The 19,268-nt window shown below is 39.9% G+C and overlaps 1 protein-coding gene across 2 annotated transcripts in view; it reads left to right on the forward strand.

Annotated features, from left to right (window-relative positions):
- dock4b (dedicator of cytokinesis 4b) overlaps positions 1-19,268 on the forward strand; it is a 130,916-nt gene that overhangs the window by 77,341 nt on the left and 34,307 nt on the right. For both annotated transcript variants that reach the window (XM_030720153.1, XM_030720154.1), the window contains exons 16-31: positions 2,140-2,246; positions 3,985-4,138; positions 5,082-5,179; positions 5,305-5,388; positions 6,102-6,202; positions 6,991-7,072; positions 8,122-8,292; positions 10,906-11,098; positions 11,556-11,692; positions 13,307-13,441; positions 13,664-13,762; positions 15,484-15,578; positions 16,109-16,184; positions 16,592-16,692; positions 17,005-17,063; positions 18,534-18,682. In XM_030720153.1, coding sequence (XP_030576013.1) covers positions 2,140-2,246; positions 3,985-4,138; positions 5,082-5,179; positions 5,305-5,388; positions 6,102-6,202; positions 6,991-7,072; positions 8,122-8,292; positions 10,906-11,098; positions 11,556-11,692; positions 13,307-13,441; positions 13,664-13,762; positions 15,484-15,578; positions 16,109-16,184; positions 16,592-16,692; positions 17,005-17,063; positions 18,534-18,682 — 1,841 coding nt within the window. The remainder of the gene's footprint in view (positions 1-2,139; positions 2,247-3,984; positions 4,139-5,081; positions 5,180-5,304; positions 5,389-6,101; positions 6,203-6,990; positions 7,073-8,121; positions 8,293-10,905; positions 11,099-11,555; positions 11,693-13,306; positions 13,442-13,663; positions 13,763-15,483; positions 15,579-16,108; positions 16,185-16,591; positions 16,693-17,004; positions 17,064-18,533; positions 18,683-19,268) is intronic.

Raw genomic sequence — 19,268 nt, forward strand, 5'->3', positions numbered from 1 at the left:
AATGTGGCTCACTCCCTCTCACATTCTTTCTGTGCTTTGGGGAGAAGGCTGGGTCTCTTCTCTCATAACAAGTCGATATTATTATGCCAAGCTGTGAGGCTGTGTGGCTGTGTGCAGCAGATATAGTAGCCTTATTACTGCTGGCAGTGCTAGTATTGCCACCCAAGGGCCGCCTATTAAGATCCCAATTTAAGCCTGTGGTGACACCAAACTGAGGAGGCCATATCACACAGGCTACAAGGGCTTCCAAATTTGGGGGCAACCTGCCTGCAAAATTCTGATTAGCACACACTCTCATTTTCAATTAAAACATAATGGAAGGTTTGTTTTTCTGAATATGCTTTTAACAGCTCATTTGTTTTTGAGCTCATTATTATCCTGTGTTGCTTCTAAATTGTGCTAATATGAACAATAAGGACCTGCCAATATCATCTGTGCAGTGCTTTATTAGCACTAGAACACTAACGAGGGATTTTTCACCCATGTGAAAGTGCGAGCGATAGTGTTGCAAAACTTACGTTAGTGTTCTGCAGTTAACTGATTGTTTATACTTTGAATTTTATAATTCTGTAACAATTGAACCAATTTGCAGGAGGAGGTGTACCTTTTATGAATAAAATGTGTTGTTGTGTGTTGATCTTATGCTTATTTTTTTCTTAATAATATGAAGTATTAAGCTGTTCCTTTCACTGTAGTGCAGAATCTTGAAAAAGCCTCCAAAGTGTCGTGTGGAGGGTTTACAGAAAGGCAAGCAGCGACAATAACCAACTGTGAGCACGAGATGGCAGTAATTTAATCATGATGCAAACAGACAGTAATAGAAGCTCATGGGAGAGAATGTTGTTTGAGATACAACAAAAGAGATTACTTTCACTTTGCTTTCAATTTATGTCTCTTTTTAGATTTCACTGGGCAAGCAGTACCCAGCCTTGCTTGCCCTGATGGAACACTACTGCGATGGCACAATGTGGCAAGCATTCATGCAAGGCCGCAAAGTCAGGCTCAGCTGCAGTCTCGGTGGATCATTTGATTATGATACTAGCCAACATCAGCTGAGCTATCAGCTGATGTTGGCTAGTATCTACCCATCATAGAAGGGTAATGAGGCACGATATTTGAGTGTCTTCAGCCTGCCTCTACCATTGCGGCATAGCTGCAAGCCACTTTACAACCCGTTTCCACTCTAACTACTCATTTTCGTGATGTATTTTACTAAATTAATGTCATATCTGTTGAGTCTTGCTGTTGTGCTCCCTGTCACCATGGTCCATCCTGCAGATGGAAGTAAAAAATCTTTTGATTGTAATGGTAATTAGTGGTCATTGTATACAGAAACACTGAATAACAGCTAAGACAGAGAAATGAAACAGCACTTTCTACTTTGATACAGCAAAAACTTGTTTCTCCTAGGAGAGACAACACACGCAAAGTCTGGTAGAAACTCCCTTAAATAAATCACTGGTGTTGCAATGAAAGGAAATAGAAACTTTCCTCGTGCTCTGCTTTTTGCTTCCCGCTGTGCAGACATTAACATTTTACTGCTAAAGCAGCAGATAAATCAGATTACATGTGTTCATAATGCAAATGATGCCCAGACCTTTGAGAAAAAGCTTCATAAAAACACAGCAGCCTACATTAGTCATGTCCTCGAAGAGTAAATTAACAACCTTTTTAAAAAAAAACAAAACTTTTTGCTTTTTTGTACTTTAAGTCAAATCAAGTCATCTCACCTTATCCTACCGTTACAGCAGTTTGATTAAAGGGGCAGTAAATTTCCAAATACATCCAACAGTGATGCTGTAAGAGAGACTAGACTAGCATCCTATAGAATTTCCTGTAAATAATTACATTTTCACAGTAAATTTTCTCACTAAAATGCATTTTTTACCTCCATATTATATGTTTGATTGTGCTGAAACAAGAAGCAGGAGCATGCACAGATTTGCACATGTATACCCACTGAGCAGCAACTTCGGCAGTCAGAAGTTACTCAGAGTGCCTTTAAATAAACATACAAAGAATTTAATGCGTTAATTTGATACTGTTCAGTAGAAAAAGAAAAAGTATTTGTTTGTTTTTGATGCAGTCTGTGCGAGTCTATTTTTGGGCTCAGTATCATGTCCGTGTGTTGTTTGACAGCTAAAGACAAGGGAGAGAAGAAACTGTTTGGCTACTCCTTTGTTCCTCTGATGCAAGAGGATGGAAGGACTCTGCCAGATGGCACCCATGAGCTCATTATCCATAAGGTAAGACCTTCATACCCTCACCACCTATTTCAGGCTTTGATGGAGGAATACCAAATCAAATTTAACATGTCCTTGGCAGAATATTTGGCAGTACTTGGCAGTACTGCGGAAATCTTCAGCGTGAAGTATAGGTCAGTCTAAGATTGTGATGGCATCTGAAAAAAGCTGAATATTTCAGTGGAAACAGGGAAACTAACATCAGAATTTGTTGTTCATCAGTAAATTGTAGCTTTGCCATGATCTTATCTGAAGCCACTCTCAGGTGCTTTCAGGGATACTTTGGATGGGATTACACCCTGTATTTGATTATGTGAATCATTCTCTCTAAATGGCAAATTGCAAGCAGTCTCTTATGATACAGTTAGGTGCCACCAGCCACCAAACAGCTCACATCACTCAATTACAGGGTAGCAGTCCAGTGAGTAATGTCTGCTTGCATAACGTTGCCAGGCTCTGAGGTTGAATTTAACCAGGCGTAAGTGTTACTGTATTTCTGTTTGTGTGTGCATGTTCAAGAGTTAGTCTGCATCTCTTTTTTTAGCATGACCCCCCCCACCTACCTTTAAGAGACTCACAGTAATCTTTTTACACTTTTAAGGTTTGGCATATCAAAGGACTGAACCAAATAAAATGTCCAGTATCCCCAGTTAAAAGCTTCTGAAAGGCTGTCTTGGGTGTAATTCAGAATAATTGCAGACTAGATGCTTTTCCTCAGCTGCAGGCGAAGGGTGTGTCCATAAACGTCCGGCTCTGTGGAAAGGAAAGAAGCATGAAGTGCATTCATGCATTTTATTGGCAGCGAGGGGTCCAAAAAATGTGATGTATTTATTCTGTGGTTATCTATGGTTTATTTCAGCAGTGTCTAAAAACAAAACAAAACAAAAATACTATTTTCTTTGTATTTTTTTTCATGTCAGGTTGCAAGATTTTGGCTTACCAAACCCCAGATTTTGAGCTTGCTGGTTTTATTAGACAACTTTCTTTTCCCTGTGTGTTCCCACCATAGAGGGGGTGGTGAAGGCCCATTGTAATGCCAGATGAAAGTTGCTGAAAAGCTCAGTGAAACTGGCATGGCCTAGTTTCTCCTCAGACCCAAAATAGACACAGAGGAACGGTCCAAACTCATTGGTAGCTTTGGAGCTCAAGCAGCTTCAGCTGTGCATTTAAGGCTGCATGTTAAATCCCTAACACAACACGTTCTCATTTCAGTCAAGACCACTTCAGTCAGAAAAAGATTGTTTTTTGCTTTTGTTCCCCCAATCAGCAGTAACTTATGTATGGCATTATAGCTCTGCTTAAGGAACTTCTCCATGTAAAAGGGTGAGGAAGGAGAGCAGTGGCAAGACTTTTGGTGCCAAATAGAGCAGGCCTCAATGATAACAGATATATTAGTGAAGTGAGACACAGCACGAAAATAAATGTTAAGGCTAAAGCACCTGATATGAGATGTATGCATGTGTTCCTAACTTTGTTGATATATGGCAGTGTGATTAGTGCTGGAGCTTTTGAATGGGCAAAATTTTAACTTTTCTCAACTTTAAAAATATCACCCACCTAGTCCTGTATCCCCTCTTGTTTTCTGTTTTTTTATCAGTCACACTGAATGAAATGCTTTAACAAATAGTCATTTAAACTGTAAATGTTGCATCGACATTTCTGTGCTGCAGTCTTCTGCTCTTTTCCAAAACACGTGTCAGGGGCAGGTAGCAAAAACATGCTTTTCTTGCTTTGATTCCAGTGCGAGGAGAACACCAGCTTGGCCGACTGTGCACGCTATCTGAAGCTGCCGTTCTCCAAGGCCAACCTCCCGTCTAACAATCAGACGCTGAAAGGCACCAAGGAATCTTTCTGGATCACCAGCTTCCTCTGCTCCACCAAGCTCACACAGAACGGTAAACCAGACTCAGGCATTGACATTTTGGCCACTTGCCTGCTGAACTGTTTTTGGCTGCTACACCTGCTACAGATTTTTAATTGGAGTTTGCTTGTGCAGTGCTACCTCTGCAGTTTAGCAAGTGTTATAAAGATTGTGATCAGTGCTTCAAAAGGGCTGAAGAAAAATGAGGAAATGCCATATGTTAAAGGAAGTCAAAGAGATGGGTTCCATGCATGTGAGAAAATGATGTTCCCCTCCAAGTGTGTGAACAATCCTGCAAATATGCAATCCAATCTGCAAAGCTCACTAATGAACTGATAAGTCCTTATGCTTTTAGAAGTCTCTGCGCAGAATGGGGGTTGTAGTCTTATTTCAGCAAGGCTAGATGGACTCATGAGACTGTTCTCAACTATGGATCCTTTTTTCTTACCTGATTAAGTCGAGGGTTGAATATAAAAATAAAAGTTACAAGCAGAGTTTACTTGAAACACTTGTTATTTTATTTTTTAGATGCATTTTGAGACAACCAAAAGCCGTAATGTATGAACACAAACAGAATTTTAAGCATAAACTTGAAAAAACACAAATTTCACGTTCAACAGAATCTAAAAAGACTTTCTTCTTGGAGCTTATGTTTTATTCATGTGCATGTCTGGGGAATCCTGCACAGGAAAATGACTTTTTATCTCCCTTATCCTGCTGCACTTGAAAATGTCATCATTTGTTTGGATACGTTAGAGGCTTTGGGGCTATAATTGAAGGGCGTGATGATGCTTTGTGATCTGAGGTGCATACAGCTCTCATAATCCTCTTTTTTTTTTTTTACAAACAAACATGGGATGTGTCTTGATCTCTTCTGCTTGTCACTTCTGTTTTTTTGGGTTTTTTTTTTTTGTAATTCCCTCTTTTTACTATGACTGTATCTCTGTGCATCCAACCTTGTCTTTGTCTTACTTCAGGTGATATGCTGGACCTGTTGAAGTGGCGAGCACACCCCGAGAGGATCAACGACAGCCTATCAAAGCTGAAGGAGATCGATGGCTCGGAGATTGTCAAAGTAGGCCCGCAGTCAGACTCTCATCCATGATTTGCTCCTGCTTTTCTGGCATTCTTCTCTGTTTTCATTCAACATTTGAAGTTGAGGTTGAGACAATTGATCTCTCTTTTGTTCTTCTCCAACAGTTTCTCCAGGACACCTTGGACACTCTCTTTGGGATTTTGGATGAAAGCTCCCAGAGATATGGACTTAAGGTGTTTGATTCACTGGTAAGTCAGTTGTCCAAGTGGCCCAGTCATGTCCATGGATCTTTTTTGTATTCTTAGTTTTTCTTCATGTCAGGCGCCATCTGATAACGCTCCAGTCAACAGTAAGAACAGAAACACAAACTCTCAGAGAAAGATCTAGTGATGTAATGCTTCAGAGCTCACTGAAGCAATCTCAACCTGCTCATGCTGCACTGAGCTGATAGCGTGAGGCCAGAGATCGATCTCTTTCTCTCTGTCTCCTCATGTCTCTCTCTCTACATCAGTTTCTTACTGACACATGAACACAGTTTCTCCTCTCAGTGTGGTGTTATCAGTGATGAAAAGGTCCAGTGAGCCAGTGTAGTCATCAGGTTTACTTTATGTTGCTTGAGATCAATCAAACAGGTTGGACCAATGAACTTGGACTCTGTGGTGGGGCAATTTCAGATAATACAACAACCTGCAGACAAGAGAGACATGCAGTGATGGGCTGTTTATATAATTATAGAGATCTGTACACAGTATGTAAATGTCTGTTAGACTTTCAGGATTTTACTCTTCCAATAGAATAGATCCTTAAGGCTCAATTTTGAAGTTGTGCATCATAGATAAAACACAAGATGCACAGATCTTTGGGGTGATCTGAAATTAAAAATAGATGTCACATATCTTCATGCAGCCATCAAAATTGTGTCACAGACTGATTTTTTTTTGTCTTCTCTGGCTACTTCTAGGTCCATATCATCAACCTCCTTCAGGACAGTAAATTCCAGCACTTTAAACCAGTCATGGACACCTACATCGAGAGCCACTTTGCTGGAGCTTTGTCCTACAGGTATATGATGTTGCAGCATTCATTTTTAACAAATGTAGCAGCTTTTCAAGGCTACAGCAGCACCTTGAGCATAAAATGCTGCAGCCTTAGCTGCGCATTGTATTTTAATAACACATCACAGGAGCTGGCGGGATGAGATAGACCAACCTACGTCAGTGCTGAGAGGCAGCTTTGCTCAGTCCTGTGCTTCCAGAGAGTCAGGAGATGGAATGAAATGCTTATGGTGCCCCCTGGCTGCTTAAAAGTGAATTAGAAAATTGTGCTGGCTGTTGCTTCCCTACTTTTATCTCTCCTCCATCGCACACCCACTGTTCTCACCACACCAATTGTTTCTTTCACACTCTGCACCCGGTGCTGTCTTCTGATGTCTAAGTACACACACTGTAAATATAAATCTGAAGTTCTAAACAGGAAACCAAGCATTAATGAGTACTCTCATTGGATGAAGATCTCTGGAGGTGAAGACTTTTCTCATTTAAAGTGTAGTAAAAACTGGAACAGATTAACAGTAAGCAGCAAGGAGCTTCTATTACATTTGTCAGACCTCATTTCAAGATTTTTACACACAGCGTAGCATTGTATAATTGACTTAATGTGATCTGAATTAATCTAAACATCGAATCATGGAATGTTGCATTTTAAAATATGACATTGCCTCATCTATATTTGATAAATCCAGTGAGAAAAGCAATGCAACTAGAGGTAAGTAGTTGTACTGAGTGTGTGTGTGTGTGTGTGTGTGTGTGTGTGTGTGTGTGTGTGTGTGTGTGTGTGTGTGTCTCCTCCAGGGACTTGATCAAAGTGCTGAAGTGGTACGTGGACCGCATTGTTGATGCAGAGCATCAGGATCACATACAGCAGGTGCTCAAGGTGAGGTATACACAAAGACAGCCAGGGCAGTAATTCACACTATATGTGCAGCTGCCTTTGTCAATAGACAATTACACACATACACAGTTACACATCCACTGCCACTCCTGCTAATTTATCTGCCAATCAGCAGTGAATACATTGTTCTACCATCCATTATTCCCCACCTCTATCTATTACACTGCATGCAGTTTTAATCAGCAGAAGCACAGTGCCTCTGGTGTTTGGAATCCTCATCACATTTTTATAATGACTCATGCACACACTGTCAGTGGAGCACTTGCTGCACCCAAACTGTGGCTCCTCATTTAACATTCACAGAATAGATTCTGCACCAGAAGTAAAATGGTAATCTGTAGTGCCGTAAATAATGAATAAGGGATACAGTGCAGATGGGCTTGCAGGCTCTTCCATGTAGAAGTAGATAACAGAATATCTTTAGACAGGTTTAATTGTGTATTGGACGTGTGAAGGTGGTGATGACCTTTAGGCAAGTTACTTTTTTAATAAAAAAGTAAATACAGATCACTGTGGAAGAACTGTTAAATTATAAATGAGCTTAATAATGAAATTATTATTTATTTAAATTTAATTTATTTAAATAAATTATTTTACTTATTTGAACTCCTGGACTTTACCATAGACTGTATATAAAAGATGGTGTTAGCCATGGTTATGTCACCCAGTGGTTTTCAGACAAGAGTTTTGAAACCTCATTCTGGGCATTTTAACTTGGGAGCCTATGGGTACTGACCAGCCTCAAGTGGCCCAGTCTCATAGTGACTTATTTATTTAGTTTCACCACTTGTTGCCTGACTCAAAGACTCAAAATGATGAATCCATTATCAGAACTGTTGGCAGTTTCATCTGGATTATCCAGTACTTGCCAGTACTTTTTAATTTGAAATAAATTAAATAATAAAACTCAGAATTTGGTTTAAATGAAATGTACTATTTCTCTGTTACTTGACAGCTTTTCTGGAAGGGACTTTTTGTGCTTTTTCCTCACGAAACAAATAAATTATTATTATTTTTTTTCTTTCCTGCAGGCCAGCGAGTACATCTTCAAGTACATCATCCAGTCTCGTCGGCTCTACTCGCTGGCTACAGGAGGCCAGAATGAGGAAGAGTTCAGAGTCTGCATTCACGAGCTGTTCATGTCCATCCGCTTCTTCCTCTCGCAGGAAAACAAAGGCACCACGCCCGTCGCACAGACACAGGTGTGTACGGGCTTGTGTGCAAAATGTGTGACGAGCATAAACACATCTCAAAATCATTGCAGCTTTATAGTACGTGTGTCTGATTGCATAAATGTGAATGTGTGCATGTGTGCCTGTTGGTGCTTGTGCACCACTTGATGTTTTCTTTCTCAAGGGCTCCTGTTAATGCAGTTGTGAAAGGTGAGAAATTGGCTGTAATTGAATTTCATGCTGCCAGAGGGTTTGGAGGCAGAATAGGAATTTCTGTGGCAGGTTTTCCTCCTCCGATGGGAGGTCTGCACAGCAGCGCAGCTGCCTCCACTGATTTCAAAGAAGACCAAAACAAACAAGCTAAAGACCCCAAAGATAATTCTAATTACACACCAGAAACGGATGTTTGTGTATTTGCGCACTCTTTTTTGGGAAATACCAATTGTTTTCCCTCTGTGGTTCATGTGTGTTGGTGCTATGGTGTCCATTTGATCTTATGTCTTTTCTAAGCAAGATAATTTATTTAAATGTCTTATATTTTCTTAGTGTTTACCTCACCCATGTGAAACCAGGACATGTGTTTTGTTTTAGCAGCTATAACTAACTACGCACGTTAGCAGAAACCCTTTCTTTGAAGCTTTAAGAATCAGACTGCTGGTGTAACGTTAACTGTCTGTGCAGCCTGAAAATCTCTGTTTTAGTCCTCCACTGACTTCTGATCTCGATTAATCTGTATTCTCAGCACAACAATAGCTGCAGGAGAATGCAGGTCAGGCTAATGCTAATCCCACTTAATCTGTCACATGTAGCACACAGAGCGGCCAGCATACACAAATATGTACACACTCAAAAACATAAGCATCAAACCCATACACACAGTTTTTTTTTTTTTTTTGTTTTTTTTTTTAATGAACAAGTAACTTGGGACTTCAGACATTAACAAACTAGTAAACACAGTCTGATAATTAAGAAATACCACTTACCAAGGCAGCACGCTCTCTGGGCAGTATTTGCTGTTAAAGGATCTATATTGTATTTTGTATGTATTCATTTTGTTTTCTTTGTTCTTTTTAAATGTACTTTAAGAAGTTTTTGTGCAATAAAAATCAGATAAGGGTAGCATGATAGATGTTTGATCACACAAGCATTATGTAGGAGTAGATTTATAAATAACTTATTAACTAATATTATACTACAGTATATTTCTAACCAACTAGGCAGCCCATTCTTTCTCTTGAAAATTCTTTAACTTGCGTGCTGCTTACTTTAAACTTGAAAGAAAGACAGATGTGAAATGTAAATGTGAAATCAGAGGTCAAAGGTGACTTTATATTTGGAAGCAACATCTAGACTCCACATATATCCCTTTATGCCTATATGCTGTCAATATAAACAATGGCAGAAAGAAACAGCTCTATATAGCATTATTATCACTTTGACCTTCACATCAATCTGTTGACTTTGTAGGAGAGGTCAGAGGTCAAATGTGATGACATTTTAAATCTTTATATGTTGACAACATACACACACACACACACACACACACACACACGTGAGATATATGTTCTAAGGCTTTTTGTCAATTTTGGACTAATAACTCATTAAGTTGACCTTGGTGGATGTGAGCCAAACTTTAATGGATTTTTTCGAGGCAGGAAGGCATGCACACATGAGAACACATACACACACGTGCAAACGCAACCAAAAACATTGGAGGTGGTAATGAGCAGTTACTACCCTTGTTGCCTTATCTAAATGAGTGATTTTTTTATAGAAAACATCTGTGACAGTCAGAGTGTTGCTCTAAAAACCAAAACAAATCAGCATCTATCTTCTGCCAGAATTTCCTGGAAAAAGAAAAAAAAATACACAAAGGGACAGCGCTCTAGATTTTAGTAATCTTCTTCTTCTTCTTTTTTTCTCTCTCAACCGTGCAATGAAAATCTGACAGAACCTGACAGGAAGAAGGAGAATCTGACAGCGAGCTACAAACAAGTGATGGGCAGCAATCCTAGCTGTCCTTCAGTTTAATCCACATAATCCGTGCCTGCCAGAGTTCCAACAAAATCCAAGCCGGGCCAGTAATTCAGGGCAGAATAGTAAATATTTACCCCTGTTTACAAAACAACAAAGCTTTCTATAAACAGAATATGAATATAAAGAGTATGGAGCATTATAGTTCCTTATTCTTGCATAATGAGCTCTCCAAACAAAGTCAAAGAAGTACATACTGTTAACGGGGGGAAAAAAAATTTAAAAAAAAAAAAAAAAATATATATATATATATATATATATATATATATATATATATATATATATATATATATATATATATATATATATATATAAATAAAATAGAAACAGCATATATAAACAGAAACATAATTAAAAAAAGAAACTACTGTTAAAAACTTAAATAAAAGTATAAAACGAGCTAAATTACCACTCCTGTCTTTCCTAACAAATTATGCACAACAGCAGCTACACACAATCCTTACATCCTATAGATACTGTACCCAGCAGCATCTTCGCCGTTTCCTTATAATACTTCTTATAGGATTACATTTATGTTAGGTTACGCTGATTTAGTGAAAGATGTATGAGAAAACATCCTATGACTGAACATTCCCCCTTTGTACACAGGCCGTGTTCCTGCGGACATTTCCGGCAATTTACAGCGAGCTGTTAAAGATCTTCACAGTGCGTGAGGTGGCCGGTTTTGTCAGGGAGACTCTGGGCAGCCTGCCTACCACTGTTCACCCAGACTGCCCCCTGGAGGCCGTCAAACTGCAGTGCATTGCCAAGACTGTGGAAAGCCAACTTTACATTAACCCAGGTAAAGACTGGCAGGAAAAAAGCATTTGTTCACACCATTCAGAACATGATCAGTGATACTTGTGTTGTAGTTTACAGGCCTTAAGTCAATATTACACTGTTTACCTGTACGCTCCCATTTTAGAACACACCTTAGCTAATTGTTACCCTGCAGAGAGCCAAACGCCATGTTATTAAATTGTTCTTAATAAAGGGTTTACACTGAATCAAATTACTGTGTCAGTGGTTTATTTCCAACGTGCTCCCAAAGGCAGCATGTGGCAAGAAAAAACATCCCTCATCCAAATCATATGAATGTCATACAAAATTTTCATTAGTTACAGTCAATATTTTACGTGAGCATGAAAGCAAAGCAAGACATCGTGGCCCCACAGAGAAATTAGTGTAAAATATTTTCTTAGTTGTTCTGTTATTTCCCTTTTCTCCCTCATTAAGTCTTTGATGTGTTTGTGCTGCAGAGTCACGATGCATCCTGTTGCCGGTGGTGCCTCGAGTCCTACAGGCCCACATGCAGGAGCAGAGAGACCTGGTCATGTGTGCCCAGATTCTCTCCAGCATGCTTTCTCTAATCAGGAAGGAGGAAAATGGCACTGCGGTGAGCACTATGTTTATAACTAAGAGGCATTAGTTGTTTTATTGTCAAAGTCACCTGACTTTCACGTGCCAGGATCCGATCTCCAGCTATAACTCAGAGATCAAAAAGCAGCTTTTGGTGTAAGGTCTCCTTTTTCTAAGCCTAAAGATGGCACTATTCACCACATTCAGCTCCCTGTGACTTCATCCTCTTCCTCAAATTGAAATTCAGGATAAAAGGTTGCCCTTCTCACAGAGTGCAGGAGATCCCATATGCACAGGGGGGAGGAACTTGAAGGAGATATCTGCGAGTTTGTTGCTTTTGATGGATTGCGTCACACCTCAAGGAAGCACAAGAGTCTTATTCTTCTCCTCTAACTTTGAACAAGACTTTTTCCTGGCATTATCAATGCAGTAATTCAACAGATTACTGTAGTGTTGCACCAATCTCACCGCCACCTTCAAGTCACAGAATATGACCTTTTTAAACAGTGACTAACATGGTTTAATCACGTTACAGTAGCGTCTGTAGTTGCAATCAATTCCCTTTCCTATTTTTCAAAAATGTACATAACAGTAACCCCCCCCTTATAACTGGAAAATAATGTTAAGCAAGTCAACACCACATGAATTAGTCCTATGCCAGTTTCCTTGCCAATACATTGCAATAGCAGATTGCTTTGTTGCTTGTATATGGTCAATTAGTCTTGGTAACAGGGACACTGGCAGCTGTGCAGTCCAGTAACGAGAGCCATCAATTTAGCAATGGACATTGTGGTAAGTGGCAGTCACTTTGAGCTCTGTTTGTGTGTCTGTGTGATTTTTCTGTCTGTGTGTAGCAGCTCAGGTTGCCAGGCCTGTACTGTTCCCTGCCAAAGCGGCAGCTAGTGGTAGAGGTGACACACACACACACACACACACACACACACACGCGCACGTGCACGCATGCACGCATGCACACCCACTGGCACTATATCTAAAGGGAAGTGATAGCAGTGGCAGTCAATGTGCCAGTGAGGCTCCTTCTCATTATCACTCTTTCCAAGACCTGTCTGTTTTGTCAGGGGTAGAGACTAGAGAGAAACACACACACACACACACACACACACACACACACACACACACACACACACACACACACACACACCAGTTTATTCCCCACTCTTTGAGTTTTTTTAATCTTTAACTGTCTCTGTGTCTTTTGTATTCTACCTTCTTTTATTCGATTCCATTCTCCTCTTTCTTTGTGAACTTTTATAGTCTCAAAATGTTCCACACAGCCCTGAAACTTCTTATTAGTCTGCGTTCTGGTTCAAGACTCATTAAAACTGATGAAAATAGAATTATAGGGTAGTGGTGGCGAGGTGGAGGGGGGGGGGGGGGGGGGTGCAGCCGTTGGCTCTGAGGCAGAATGACGTCGGATGTTGATTGCGGTTCAGTGTAGTGCTAGCAGAACAATGTCAGGTAACTTTAAGAGGACATGAGTGGAGAAATAGAATCTGTATTTGAATTTTAAGGACTATGCTGACATTTTACATTCACATTTTGTCTTTCTGTACTAAATGATAACTGTCTGAAGGTAATGTGTTAGTTTCACCTGTAATTGATTCTCATAAGTGTGCTTTTTCCTCTGCAGGAGCCTGTGGTGTCTGAGGAAGTGGAGCTAATTGTGGAAAGCCTGCTGGATGTTTTACTGAGGACCATCCTGGAAATTAGCAACCGGCCCCAGCCTACTGGAACCTCCATGAGACTACAGTTCCAGGATGTCACTGTATGTGTGTTTTACTGTGTACTGTAACTGTAAACTGTGTGTGTGTGTGTTTGTGTGTGTGTGTGTGTATGTAAACTTTACTGTTGTAAATTATGTTAATAAAGGGCACACTGTATCTCTGTCACAGATCAACGTGATTAGAAAGAAAGAAATAGTTTATCCTGAATACACAACAACATTAAAGCTCCATCTTCTCCCTCTCATTATATGTTGTGTTGTCAGGGAGAATTTGTGGCATGCTTATTGGCACTTCTGCGACAGATGAGTGACAAGCACTACCAGAAGCTGCTGCAGGCATTTAGCAGCAAAGACAACTTGAGGGTAAGACCACTCTCTCTTTCTTTCCTTCCCTCCATATCATTTGTCTGCAGTGATACTTTTCTTATTCTCCGCTCTTGATTGTGTCTGTCTGCAGCTCTAAACGTAAAAGATTATAATTAATGCCTGTTGATGGGTGTTTGACACCCACCTGCACCGTTGAAATGGAAAGTAGGCACATTGAATTTCTGTAAGCAAACAACATGATGGGTAATTGTGATTAATAAGGTTTGTGAGGAAATTCAATTTAATGCCAATACAGCCTGAGAGATTTAACGTAAACACATCTATGTGTTTATGTACTGTCTGTGCAATGATTTTGTTTCTCTGTACACTCACATTTATTAGGTACACCTGTTCAATTGCTTGTTAATCAGCCAATCAAATGGCAGCAACTCAGTACATTTAGGCATGACCTGCTGAAGTTCAAACCGAGCATCAGAAAAGAGAAGAAAGGTGATTTTAGGGACTTTAAATGTGGCATAGTTGATGGTGCCAGATGTGCTGCTCTGAATATTTAGAAGCTTGCTGATCTGAGTATTGTTGCTGACCATTTCCATCCCTTTATGATCACAGTGTATCCATCTTCTGATGGCTGCTTCCAGCAGGATAATATGTCACAAATCATGTCAAACTGGTTTCTTGAAAATGACAATGAGTTCACTGGACTCAAGTGGCCTCCACAGTCTTCAGATCTCAATCCAATACAACACCTTTGGAATGTGGTGGAATGGGAGATTCATGTCATGGATGTGCAGCCAACAAATCTGCAGCAACCGTGTGATGCTGTCATGTCAGTATGGAACAAAAGCTCTGAAATATTTCCAGCACCTCGTTGAATCTTTGCCATTAAGAGTTAATAGTTCTGAAGGCAAAAATGCTACGACCTGCTGCTAGCAAAGTGTACCTAATAAACTGTCCAGTGAGCGTACTTACAAATGTGTAGAATAAGGGAGCTTTACACATTCAGCAGGGACAGGTTACATGGTGAGGAGCAGCTGAACTATGATGAAAAAAGAAGAGACAGAAAGTTAATGAGGTCACAGGTTAATAACTGGGTGAATGTCAAAAACAACGAAAATAAAGGTAATATGCTCTTGTGATAGTTCTGCACCAAAAGAGTTCAAGACATTACTGAGTGAACACCGATGTTGGACTTGGTGGAAAAATCACATGCAGTTTCTGCTTGTTTATGTGTAACGCATCTGTAGAGCCGCAGGCTTTGACCGTATAATAAGATTAATAAGAATAATTATATTATATTACACATCACTGTCATTCTGTTAACTTCAGTAGCTATGAATAAAAATCTATTTTCGTCTAACAAGAAATTGCACTAATGATCTTTAACAATAAAGTGATCAGTTGGAACTGCGTTAACTTGATTTTGGACTCAAGCCCTGTGTGAATGTTTCAGCACCATGGAGAGATCCAGAGGAAGCTGTTCTAATTTCATGCTACATACTAATTCTGAGCAGATTTAAAGTGTGTCGTTCACTCTGGAAACACAGTGTAGTATAAGGTTGTCGAGTGTTTGTCTCTATATTTTGATTTTTTATACAGTACTTTTTTCATATATACCTTTAATTATACATAATATATATAACAGCATAGCACAAAGTTGAGAAAAAAATGCTTCCTCTGCTTTTGTAACCAACTTCACACAAAAAACATTTTAATGAGACTTTACCGAGTTATAAACCCATGGTGTGTTTGTGTTGCAGGATTTCCTCCTTCACATCTTCACAGTCTTCAGGATCCTAATCCGACCAGAAATGTTCCCTAAAGACTGGACTGTCATGAGACTGGTCACGAACAAGTGAGACCACACACGTGCACACACAGACACACAAAACAAGGAAAACAGTAAGAGGACACTAATCATGACAGACAAGAGATCAGAGGCTCTTTCAGATACACAGTATGCATCTCACTCAGGATTGTTTATTATATTTGTGTGCATTTATCAGCTAAAATATTCACCATTAGTTAACAGTTCCTTTTGATTGCACAACAGGCTTCAGAAGATAGAGATTTCAATGTAGTGCTCTCATTTAAAATGAGAATTTATGTAGTACTTACCCAGTCTGGAGGTCACTATCATGTGACACATAGAAGATGTGATACAGAAAAACAAACCTTTTTTTTTTTATGCTAAAAGTGGTAAAAGTTTGATGCCATAGCAAGATCACACTGCCACTGGCTCTCTGCCCCCCTCGTATTTGCGGTTTTACCTCTGTACTCATATTTTCATTTACCAACGCACAATGAAAATGACAAACTCCCCTCCAAGGTGACATAGCAGTAATCCCCTCCACCTCTTGCTTTCGATCCCTTTTGTTCTCTCAGTGTCATCATCACCACTGTCCTCTACCTTTCTGACGCTCTGAGGAAAAACTTTCTCAATGACAAATTTGACTACAAGGTAAGGAAACGGTGGCAGGAGACGTGCGTGTGTTGCTCTGAACGGTGCTGCAGTGCTTCAGAAGCCTGAGTGTCAAAACAGCTTCAGTGCTTTAAGTGTCTGCAGCATTACTTTACACAGGCAGACACACATAATGGAAGTTCATCACTTTACAAAAGCTGTGACATGGATGTAAAATGGAGCTAATGCTATTATTCAAATGCTTAAGGCAGACTGTGTAGCTTTTCTTCTTCCTCAAATACTTAAGATAAACATCAGTTTCTTAATCTGTTTTTTTTTTTTTTTTAAATATTAAGTCTGATGGTAAGGTACTGTGTCCACACACAGGTAGGCAATTTTGTAGGTTAAAGTCAGGAGTTTGTGTGCTTTAACAAGCTGCTGTTTTTGTTTGTTTATTTTTAATTCAGGTGTGGGATTCGTATTTCTACCTGTCTGTAATATTTATCAACCAGCCCTGTCTTCAACTTGAATCCTTCTCTCCCTCTAAGAGAAAGAAGATACTGGAAAAGTAAGTGTTGACAGCTTGCGAATGCTTGGTATTCTTTGCTGCATGCGTTAGAGCAGTCTTTAATGAGCCACACGCCTACTCAACAACCCACCCTATCCTGCTCCTGCTGTCTGTCATAAACCTCAACACAGCTGGACACACACACACACACACACACACACACACACACACACACACACACACACACACACACACACACACACACACACACACACACACACACACACACAAGCTGTACACGAAGTCTAATGACTGCTTAACATGCCATTTTACAGCCTCCTTCAGTTCAGTTTTTTATTTTTTATCATGCAGATATGGAGACATGAGGGTGATGATGGGCTGTGAGATTTTCAGCATGTGGCAGAATTTAGGTAAGGTGAAAAAAATGTGTCAGTGCCCATCATGGTTCACATCATCTGATTCCTGAACATGGATTAGACCCATCATGGTGGTGGCTCTTTGTCACATAACTGCAGCAAAATGACCCTCACTGATTGTTTCCATGCATGGCATCCATCTCATTATTATGCTCTGCGATTTCACTCCTTTGCTGGATTCCAGCTCGATCATTATGTGGATGGGTCTCCGTGCTGTGTAGCGACATGGGCCCTCCTGAATTCGAACCCAACAAATGTTCATTTCTAATTGCCACTACAGCCTCTGTAGTTCTCATATAGGAAAGGAGGTCGAAAAAAAAACCAAAAGTACACCCAAATCACAGAGAAGCAGATTTGCTGGGGTCGGACCAACATGTCCGGCAAAATATGGAAGGAAATTTGCAGGGCAATTTTAACTTAACAAATGACACGGCCGATTCATGCAGGATTGGGATCACAGGCGGTCATAGTTTTGCGTATTGCAGGCATCTTCGCAGGTACTGTAAGTGCTACTGTCTCCCTTCCATTCCAGCAATCAGTATGTCTTAAAGTCCTGTGATAAGATGTAAAACCAGATCCACCCAAAGTTTTTATTTATTTATATTTATTGCTCCTCTGGTACAAAAGTAGAGCTCTTGAAGTCAGTGTGATGTAACAAAGTAAACAACTCTTTGTACTTGAGCTGATAGGAGCTTAAAAAAATTTTTTTTTCTTCTTCTTTATTTGTCACCATGGCAACTGACTGGATGCCTTGGTCTGCTTTATATGGATGCTTTTGTTCTGACTTTGTGATGGATGCATGCAATTTTGTTTTATGGTAATTTCCACTGTAGTGTTCAAGTGTGGTTTTGCACATTTTCAAGTGCACTTTGAAATCACTTCACACCCCACCCCACCCTCCTTTTTAAAAAATTTGATGTCAATAATAACGGCAACATCTTTCTGCTGAAAGTAATGGAATAAAATATGCACTGTGATTGGTTTATTTTAGCACTTGAACCAAATTAGAGGAATTTGTGGCGTGTACTTTATCAGAATCTGGCTCAAAGGGAGAGCAGAGGAAGGAACTCCACATGACCTTTTGATCTGTTTTAGCCAAAGAAAACAAAACTTTTGAGGCATTGTTTTAAGATTGAGATTTTAGATGATTGGAAGACACAGAGTGAAAGAAAACAATCAGTTTAACTCAAAAGGAAAAAAAAAAATTCCATTAGCCTAAATATGTTAGGAACAACCAAATCAAGTGTTAGTCATTAGGTGATGGACTGGGACGAAGGCATCACAAACATAAAGTTTTGAGACTGTTAACTTCAACTGAACTACTAGAGCAGGTTTTGTTGCAAAAGTTGTTGAAGGAAGGCAGCTTTCCAGAGTCGGGTAAATGGTCTCTGACATAAACAATATGCTGTGCTCAGGGATAAAGTGAAAGCCCGACCTCTGTGTCGATCTGTATCTTTCCTCCAGGTGAACACAAGTTGAACTTCATCCCAGCAATGATTGGGCCATTCCTCGAGGTGACGCTGGTGCCTCAACCTGATCTGAGAAATGTCATGATCCCCATCTTCCATGACATGATGGACTGGGAGCAAAGACGCAGTGGCAATTTTAAACAGGTACTGTGTGCTGCTGTTGCACAGAAATAGATCAGCTGACCCAAAAGTATTTAATCATGCCTTCAACCGTCAGATGCAAGGGTCATTGAAAGCGAGATGGATTTGTAATAATTGTAATGTGTATCACATTTATTGATTGATTTTTTTTTTTTTTTTATTTTAAGTCGCTTCCATAGCAATTAAGATGGAAAGTAGCAGCCAGGAGCTGCTTGATTAAATGATCACCAGCAAGTGTCAGCACCTCTATAAAAGCAGAGGTTTTGGCAGTTTGCTGGTCTGGAGCGTTCAGGTGTGTGTTAACACAATTCCACAATTTTCCTAGGTTTGGATGTCGCAGCAAACTCACCCCAACGTCAGATCGTGCAGCGCTCAGAGAAACTGCAAAAAAAACCCCCAAAAAACCCATGAGCAACATCTCAGACTCTACAGGCCTCAGTTAGCATGTTAAATATTAAAGTTCATGACAGTATAATTAGAAGAAAACTGTATGACTTGTGGAAGTGCTGCCAGGAGAAAGCCTCTCCTCTCTAATAAAGAACATGGCAGCACAGCTTAGGTTTGCAAAGTTACATCAGAATAAACCGCA

Source organism: Archocentrus centrarchus, chromosome 23 (genome assembly GCF_007364275.1).
Source record: "Archocentrus centrarchus isolate MPI-CPG fArcCen1 chromosome 23, fArcCen1, whole genome shotgun sequence".
NCBI classification, from domain to species: Eukaryota; Metazoa; Chordata; class Actinopteri; order Cichliformes; family Cichlidae; genus Archocentrus; species Archocentrus centrarchus.